Source organism: Trachinotus anak, unplaced genomic scaffold (assembly GCF_046630095.1).
Source record: "Trachinotus anak isolate AG129_WGS33_773 ecotype Australia unplaced genomic scaffold, CSIRO_AGI_Tana_v1 ptg000023l, whole genome shotgun sequence".
NCBI classification, from domain to species: domain Eukaryota; kingdom Metazoa; phylum Chordata; class Actinopteri; order Carangiformes; family Carangidae; genus Trachinotus; species Trachinotus anak.
Window position 1 is genome coordinate 8,396,582 of NW_027273874.1, and position 9,303 is coordinate 8,405,884.

The 9,303-nt window shown below is 39.7% G+C and overlaps 1 protein-coding gene across 4 annotated transcripts; it reads right to left on the bottom strand.

The window, feature by feature from the left end:
- Positions 1–1,425: 1,425 nt before the first annotated feature.
- LOC139606995 (cyclin-dependent kinase-like 4) lies at positions 1,426–7,958 on the bottom strand. 4 transcript variants are annotated; one of them, XM_071459509.1, is made up of 11 exons: positions 7,672–7,884; positions 7,223–7,403; positions 6,665–6,859; positions 5,994–6,178; positions 5,789–5,901; positions 5,564–5,703; positions 5,029–5,117; positions 2,627–4,762; positions 2,217–2,310; positions 1,978–2,125; positions 1,426–1,728 (listed from the first exon to the last, which is right to left on the bottom strand). In XM_071459509.1, the coding sequence occupies exons 1-11, from the start codon at positions 7,686–7,688 to the stop codon at positions 1,589–1,591; spliced, it is 3,438 nt and encodes a 1,145-aa protein (XP_071315610.1). In that variant the 5' UTR covers positions 7,689–7,884; the 3' UTR covers positions 1,426–1,588. The 4 variants fall into 4 exon arrangements, 3 of the variants coding, with proteins under 3 accessions (XP_071315610.1, XP_071315609.1, XP_071315611.1); XM_071459508.1 differs by having other exon boundaries at positions 1,427–1,728; positions 7,749–7,958; XM_071459510.1 differs by lacking the exon at positions 2,627–4,762 and having other exon boundaries at positions 1,430–1,728; positions 7,749–7,955.
- Between the last annotated feature and the right edge of the window lie 1,345 nt (positions 7,959–9,303).

Below are 9,303 nucleotides of genomic sequence, written 5' to 3' on the forward strand. Positions count from 1 at the left end.
CACAATAAAGTGATAAATACAACGTACGCTCAAAGGCCACTTTATTAAGTACATCTGTAAAAGCTAAAGCAATGCAATACAACCGCTCAGCTATGAATTCTACCTTTAAAAATATAAAAATTCAGTTCAGCTTGGACTGACACTGCATTTGCAGTGGACAGCATAAGGTTGGTTTGTTGAGGTGTTTCTAATGTTTTGCCCATTTGCAAATATGAAGCAGGCAAAATATTAGAAACACCTCTCAATATAACACACAAACACTAACTATGACTTCAATAATAAACATGTAGTTGAATTAACATGTCTCAAAAACTGGTCATATAAGATTTGTAACAGTGGAATATTTGTTTTGTGAATTACATTAGACTATACAGGTGTACCTAATAAAGTGGGCACTGAGTTTTTTTATTATCTTTAATGTGCATCAACTTTAGTCGCTTTCAAATCTAACTTTAAAACACTCCCTCCCTCGCCTTTGATGCACTTTTGTCTGTATCCCTACATTGTGACTATATTTTTTTCTTATGTTTGTCTGCTTCACACATTTTACTTTGATTTGACTTTCTTTTTCTTTTTCATTGTGTTTTAAATGTTGTTCTTCGCCTCACTTAAAGCACTTGCTACATCAATAAACCTCCTTGCCATATTTTCTATCTGATGTATAATTTTCAGCAGGAAGTGGCCACAGCTAAAAAGCCAGATGTCCAGTCATCACCAAAGAAACCAGAAACCAAAGACACCGGAACACCAGTCAGGCCACAGCCAGCCCCAACGGGACCAATCACTAACAGCCGCCCCAGCCCTGCAGACATCCTCCTCCATTACCTCCTGACCAACAGCAGAGGACGTGCAGCCGGTTCTCTCCCAGGGTTCAACAGTTTAATGTCTCAGCCATTTGGAGGGTCGACATCAGATAGCGCCGAATTAGCAACCATGGTGCTGAGGAGAATGGTCAAGAACAGGCTGAACGTAGGTTCGTTTTCTGCAGAGGACTCTAGTGACGAGTCTTAAAATGAAGTCATCATTTACAGATCGTCTTCTGTTTAGATGTTTTTATGTCAAACTCAGAGCTGTTCACTTATATACAGTTACAAACCAGAACCAACACAACAAATCTTCTTTTTAAATAGCTTCTTTACTCTCATAATGCCCATGTAAAACAACTACAGTAATGTGTTGTTGAACAATGCTTTATAAAGTATTTACATAAGACCTGTTTTAAAAAGGTGTCACGTAATAAAAACAAACAAAACCAAAAACGTTTGATTAACTGCCATTATTCAACTTTTCACACATTATATGTCTCTTGTTTGACAAAAGAGGCTCAAAAGTAACAATTTTATTCTTGGTATTACAATATTATTTGGTTTAACATTTGACACCAATAACTAGGTAGAAATGGAACAAGTAGTTCTTCATATTAGCAAAATGTATCCACCGCTAATGCTAAATGAAGTGCATTGGGAGGAATGCAGTGTGTCTGTTTATTTGGGCAAAGTCAGCATTGTACATATTGAGGTTAATAGAGTGATAAGTAAAAATGAAGAAATCTGCATTTAGAGAGTCAGCAAAGAATAAAACAGGTGTGTTAGGATGTGTGTTTTGGTGTGTGTGTGTGGTGTCTGTCAGTACTGTTGTGTCCGTGCTGCAGTGATTCTGATGGAGAAATGGAGGGAACTGGCTGTTTGTCTTTGCACCGATCCTTGGTGACACCTTTGTTGTGTTTGCCTGGGAAAACATTGGAGAAATCATCACTGCATTTCAACAGTACAGGTTACATGTTGACCACAAAAGAACACATACAACATCTATACTCATATTCCATGAATTTCTCATTATTTTTCATAAAAGTCAAAATTCAGACCTTGCCAAACAAAGCCTGCCTCATACATTTCCTCACTACGTTTCCTTACTAAAATGTTTATTCTACAGCCAGGTGTGCATGTCCATAGTTTGCGTTCGTATTTTTGTGCGTACCATCTCTTCCTCTGAGCTCTGGTAGCACCGAGCTTCTTAGGTCTGGGAAATAGATGTCTGACTTCTTTTTGGCCACTGCAGCACTGTTACCAAAGTTACAGCGATCAGACAGGAAGGAGCGCTCACTGATCAGACTCTTATCTGACACCTGAAGGAAAAGGAGAGTGAGGTAACTTTGTGAGAGTACATTGTCAACTCTGATTCTGTTGTGAACAAGAAAAACACATTCGGACTGTTACCTGTGCTGTTATTGATGCTGTAATGTGGCTTGACAGAGACTCTTGGCCCAGTCGACTATAAATGCCACCTTGATGTTTTGGCTTGTCTATACACCTGTAATACACACACAGCAAAGCATCCTACCATGTGTCAAAACACACATTAGATGATAAACAAGGATGAAACATGCTTCACACTACACTGTGCTGAAGAGTTATTGGGGAATATTAGGACTAGTTACTTGTTTTCTCGTTATCATCTTCTTACATCAGAGCAAGATGCTGAATCAGTGCTGATTCATTGATCAGATGCTAACTAGCTTGTGGAGTGAGGTGTGAAGGATATTGCTGTGTGAGATTTGTTGACATAATATTGTCTTAAAAATATCAGTAGCATTTTGTCTTGTGCTGAACTGTGAAAACTTTAGTACCTAAGGCTGTGGTTCCCAGGATGGAAACCTGCCCCCAGGGTAAGGTGATCACTGGCGGCTGGGCTCTTATTGACAACGGAGAAAGTGGGGATAAAGGTTGTGGAGGAAGGAGGGAGGAGGAGAGGAGTGGAGGAGGGAGGAGGAGGTGGAGAGGAATGGGGTAAAAAAACAGTGAAATCAAACTCATTAAAGTCTGCAGTGTCAGTGTTGTGTACAACGAGGCTTCTCTTTGAAGCTCTATGGTCTGGAGTTGCTGTAGAAGGGGTAGAAGTCCAATCTGTGATAGTGGATATATTTGTTGTGTCATTCCTTTCTGGGTTGTCGCTTTTGTTTCTTGCCTCTGTAGGAAATGTAGCCTTTAAGGTCATTGTTGCAGATGGTGTACTGTGGCTAAAACATCCAAATTTTGCTTGAGATTGTCCAATCAAAGATATGGAGTGAGGGGTTTTCAAGGATATTTCATCAGCTTCAGCTTCACTGCTGTTGTTTCTTTGCTTATTAGTTGAGCTTCCAGAAACCTTTGAGGATTGACTAACTGAAGATTTGGTTGTTTCACTGGTGAACACAGAGAGCGCTAAATCCTCTCTGTTCTCCTTATCTGAGACTTTGAGGGTGTTGGTTTTAGGGATTTCACTCAGTATGGAGGTGGAGGTTGTTCTGAATTCTGGGGTAATCTTAGATTTTAAAGTTCTCTGCTGAAGGATGCTGGAAGGCTTAGAAGATTCAGGATCCTCCTTGTGATCTTTTCCAGAAGCATGGGATATTGGTATGTTGTTTCCAGCTGTTTTGGTTGCTGGTCTCATTTTCAAGTATCCACGATCCTCCTTAATAACCTCGTATGAAGTATTAAAACTGTCCTGCTGATTTGTGGTTTCGACTGATACTTCTGTAAGTTCCTGGTCTTTCTGGAGGCCCTTTGAAGGTTTGTTGGGTGGACATACGGTGTCATTTGTCGGTTTAGCAATTGAAGTCGAGACAGTTTTGGACAATTTTGGATCTGATATTCCTTTGGGTAGTGCCGTAGTGCTGTGTACAGGACTGGTGTCAATAAAACCCTTGTAGTATTGTGTTGAAAGATCTGAGCTAAGGGTTTTTGACAGGATGATGGACAAAGACATGTTGGTTTTGGTCATTTCTGGGCCAGAGTTTGAGGCAGTCTTCAATGGCTTGGGGTTTGAGGTTAAGACTTTTGGACATTCAGATGTCTGTGTTTCCTCTGTGGTCAGTTGATCAATCTGATGCTCTGAAGTAGTAGTTGTCTTGCATGGCTTGGTGACAGAAGGGATATTTAGAGTGGTGGGATCATTGTTTGATGGCTGACACACTTGAAGTGCCAAGCTAGAGTCTACTCGATTGACCTTTGATTCCAAAGAGGCTTTTGAAGATGAAGTCACATGTGGATAATTAGTGGTTGAGCTTTTAGACATTGTAGGCACCTTCATTTTTGTGTTGTTCCAGCTTTTCCCATATTCTTGATTTTGCTTCAGAGAAAATCGACAGAGGTCCACCACATTTTTCTCAGTCCTACTTGACACAGTTGTGTCTGAGCCACTAGAATGCAAGTCACTCGAATCTTTATCTTTTGTATGCTTTTTACTTTTTAAATGGTCTTCCCTTGGCTGTGAAGAAGCAACTTTCCCATGTTTAGCATTAGCTGCCTCCATGTTATCCTTCTTCAGACCTGTTATGGTCCTTTTACCTTCTGATGAATCAGAAGAAATGGTTTTAGCTGATTTAGAAATCTCAAGTTCCTTCCTGAACCCTGCACCAGTGACTTTTCCTGGTTTACTTTTCATGGCCACTGAAGCCTTTGCTGTATTATCAATTATCTTAGCCGCTAATGTCTTGGACTGTTTGGTGGACATCAAAACTTCTGAAGTGTTCTGAATAGTTTTAGAAAGCTTCGAAGACTGCTTTCCTTTTGCTTTCTCCATTTTCTCTTCTTCTTTCTTGTCCTTCTTCTCCTTTTCCTTGTTAAGTTTCTCATCCACATCTTCCAGCTGTTTCTTATCTTTGCCTCTCTGTTTTTTTTCATTCCCTTCATCTTTCTCTCGTCTTGGGGTTTTGGTTATTTTGGGAAGGATAGAGTTTTCTCTGAGGTCCTTTTGGATCTTAGCATTCAGCTCATTTAAAAACCTGTATAGATACATGGATACAATAGATGCAGCAGCTTAGTAAATTGATTTTGGAGGCTACCCAACAAAGGGTTGATTCATGGTATCACTGTTGCTAGATACTGAATGCCAATAAGAAATGACTACCTACAACCCAGCCTTGTTGTTCAAGGGGAGAGTTAGGAGATTATGAAATGCAACTAAATACTGTGTTAAACCTTAACAGACTATCAGATGAGGTGAGTTGCTCTGTACACATGACAATTGTTAAACTACAAACAGAGATACCTGACATGGAAAGAATCCTGCGTGAACAGAGGATGTTCTAGCAGTTCTGAACACTGGGCTCGTCTTTCTGGATCCATCTGGAGACAGCACTGAAAGAGTACAGAAAGGTATTACTGATTCTGATATGTTTTACTTTCAATCTAAAAATTACCAGACATAATGGACAAATTCATAGATGGCACTACACTTGTTAGCTCATCAATATGTCTCTTGGCTTGTAATCAATGGAGGTAAGTTCCTGACTTCCAGTGCTCAGACTGTATTTGTAACTTAGCTGGTCACGAACAGAGCTAAGCTGAATACTAGCAAAGAGACTGTATTTGTGTGCAAAGATGATGTGGGTCATATTGCTCATTGTTCATTCAGTGCTTTCTGTTCAAGTACCTTTACCCCTTGGATTCAGATCCAAGCAGAATTTAATACGTCACCGTCCTGTAATTACAACTTCTGGCAGCAGAGGCTGCTGTTGCCACTGCTCAGCTAAAGTTATAATGTCTTGCTTTAAGTCAATAAATTAACTAATACTAAACTGTACCTGTGCCAGGTCTAGGGCAGTAGATGTGATTGTAGGGAAGCGCTGCTGCAGTGGGACTTGGCCAAAACATTCTGGCAACCTGACTCCAGAAAAGACGGGATTCCTGTAGAACAACTCCTGGTGGTGAGCAGTCAGGTTACCTGTAATAGAAAAAAAGGCGAACTTAATGTTACTTAAGGGGTTGAGTGAGCTCATAAAGGAGATTTAGCATATGTTTTTGCTTACCAAAGCACCTGACGATGTGGTAGATTTGGTCGAGGTCAGAGTCACCGGGAAACAGAGGCTGACCTGTTAACATCTCTAATAACAGACAACCTACCGCCCACACGTCCACTGGTCTACACAGACACATAAACATATACACCTGTTTACGTTTTGATCAACATACAACGTAAAACTAACATCCACAGGTGTAGACGTTAACACTTACTTTCCATATTTAATGTCTCCCACTAACAGTTCAGGGGCTCTGTACCAGCGAGTTGCTACGTAATCAGTGTAGACGTTGCCCTCAGCAGGTGACGCCACTGTGCGGGCAAAGCCGAAATCGCACAGCTTGACCACGCCCTCCCGAGAGATGAGGATATTCTCTGGTTTAATGTCACGGTGGATGATCTGTGACATAAAGAGACAAAGAACACACTAAAGCATGTAATCCTTCATCTGCTAGACATACTGGGAACTCTTTGAATTGTCTCAACAGAATGGAGAAGACATTACTGAATTCTTTGTTTCTGAATGGTAACTGTTCATTTCATCAGAAGTGGTACAGACTATGTACAGTTCAGTAACAGTCTAGAGTCAAATTCATGCAAATAATATAGCTATACAAAGTGCTTAGAGATAGATGTATAGTGCTTGGAGATTGCATCTCCACAGATGGGTCTTGATTCTGACATGTAAACCCAACTAGAAAAGGACCTGAACTGTTGTTAGGACTTTTTAGGACCTAATGGGTTGAATCAACTTGCACAGGTGTTAACACAGACCTGAAACCAGCAATAAAGTCAATCTGACCTGACCTATACTTGAAGAGCTAAAGGTCTAAGACTTGTTTGGGACTTTGGGTGTTTGTGGGAATTCTTCATTGTGTCTCCTCACATTTTGCTGGTGGCAGAAGGCTGCAGCCCTCAGGATCTGGTACAGATATTGTCGGCTGGTGTTCAGGTCGAGTCCACTTGGGTTTTGCTCCAAATCGTCCAGGAGTGTGCGCTCCACAAACTCAAACACCAGATACCATCGGCGACGACGCTTCCACACTTCCAGAAGGTTCACCAGGTTGCCGTGACGCAGTTGCTTCATGGTGAGGGAGATGACAGGAGAGGAACAAGCATTTGTGACTTTAAAGCTGAAAGTGGTTACACTGACTGTTGGATATTTTATTAAAGCATTTTTAACTTGACATCAGTTCGCCTACAACCTTGTATGAACAATGAAGTTAGTGCAGCTACAAAGACAGCTCCCAGAAGCTGATCTCTCTTTTTCAGATTTTTCCTCTCATCATGAGTTTTAAACTAAACGTAGGAATAAGACTCTGAGTTGTTTCGGGTTATGTTGGTCTTGTGATTGACAGACTGCTTTTGTGTTTTGCTTCACTCAGGTTTCAGACTGACTGACTCATTGACTGACTGGTTGGGTGATGGACTGACTGACAGGTACCCTGAGCAGCTTAATCTCCCTCAGGGCGATCTTCTTCACCGTCTTGTCATCGTCAGAGTCCACAAACTTCTTAATGGCAACAAGGCGGCCGGAGTCTCTATGACGGCACTTCAGCACCGTGCCATAACTGCCCTCCCCAACCAGACCCAGAGACTCGTAACGCTCCATCACAGTCTGTGTGCTGGAAGGTATAGAAACAATTAAGACAAAATGATTCTTTTAACTTTATAACATCAAACACAAAAATACATTTTATAAATCTATTATTGCTGCTATACTTATCTAATTTTAGTAGCATTAATCTGACATCACCCGTGCTAACAAACCGCTTAGAAAATAACCTGAACCAAGAAATAAAGAAACAAAGTGTCAAATTAATTAATATTATCGTGTAAGTATTGTTGTTGTGTGTTGTAGTGAAACACACAGTGACATCCCCATAAACTTACCGCGACGTGATGAGCATCTTTACGTTATCCCAGAAATACCACAGAACATAGCAGCCTCTCTCACACACCAACCTTACCGGGGAGTTTCATCGGTGCGGTGAGCCTCCGTTATCAGCGTAAACACGGGAGTGACGTCGTGTGTGTGTGTGTGTGTGTGTGTCACCGGAGAAGACACCTGGACTCTGTGTCTCGGTATGTGAGTGTATGTGCGTGTCCCAGCTGCCACCGGAAACGTTACCATAGCGACGCCCCCCACCATGCTCCACACAGGGGGGCAGAGCCATACCTGGAGAGAACGTTACGTCATCAAAAGTAACGAATAAAAACAATAAAAAAAGAACGTTACGTCATCAAAAGTAACGAATAAAAACAATAAAAAAAGAACGTTACGTCATCAAAAGTAACGAATAAAAACAATAAAAAAAGAACGTTACGTCATCAAAAGTAAAAACAATTAAAAAAAGAACGTTACGTCATCAAAAGTAACGAATAAAAACAATAAAAAAGAACGTTACGTCATCAAAAAATAACAAATAAAAACAATTTAAAAAGAACGTTACGTCATCATAAATAAATAAACAAATAAGAATAAAAAAGAAAAAAGAAAAAAAACCCAAAACAAAACAAAACAAACAAACAAAAAAGAATAATAATAATAAAAATAATAAAAAAACACAACTAATAAGCACATCTTAGTAAAAGAATGTGGATTATTTGTTATATACCGTTTACTCTGGAAATATAATTCACAAAGTAAAGTACAACTAGTTTTTTTTAGTGTATTACTTTAAGTGTAGCAGCACTGCTATACTGTACTATAGTATATCTATTATCTATATATGTGCAAACAATAGTCACTCAACACATAAAACCTTTCAGTTGGCTGATTTAAAAAAAAAAAAAGTCACGTTAAATAATCAAAAGTTAACTAAAACTAAAATCATACAGGTTTGATCTAAGCACTAAGAATCTATAATTTGTTATATGGCCTAATAACATATTTGAAAACCGCCCAGTATGCATGTGTAGTATTTTGGTTTTAAGTCATCTCTCTGTTTTTCATTTGTTAACATGACTCAACTGATCACAGTAAAATGTGCACACAAAGAGAGACTGATCATTCTATCAGTTTTGTTTTATTCTAATAATTACTCATTAAAAATGACTAACTTGATAAGAGACAACTTTCTACAACTACAGGCCTCCACGCAGCTCAGCCCTTCCTGGCCACTGTGTGAAGCTCTCTACCACCACCTACTGTCGTTTTTAGAGCACTGCAATTTCTTTTCTGTCTGCAATTAAAAATAATGGAAATCCATTCCTGAGAGTGGCACCAAATAAGATACTGAGACAAAAGTATGAGAAACTGACAAACAGTACATTGTTCTGTTTGTGTAAGAGTCTAAACGGTGCGACATTCATTTCAATTGCAAAACAAAGAGGCAAAAGTACAGGTGAATATAGGGAAATTTCACATGGTCATAAAGTAGTACAGACCAGGGTCCATGTCCATAAAGCACTTGAGCTTTTTAGATTATGTTACATTATTTGTATTTTTGAACACAAAAACACAAGATGGATGAAATTCAACCCATCAAAGCATCACCTCAAGGAAGAAAAGTACCTCTGAAG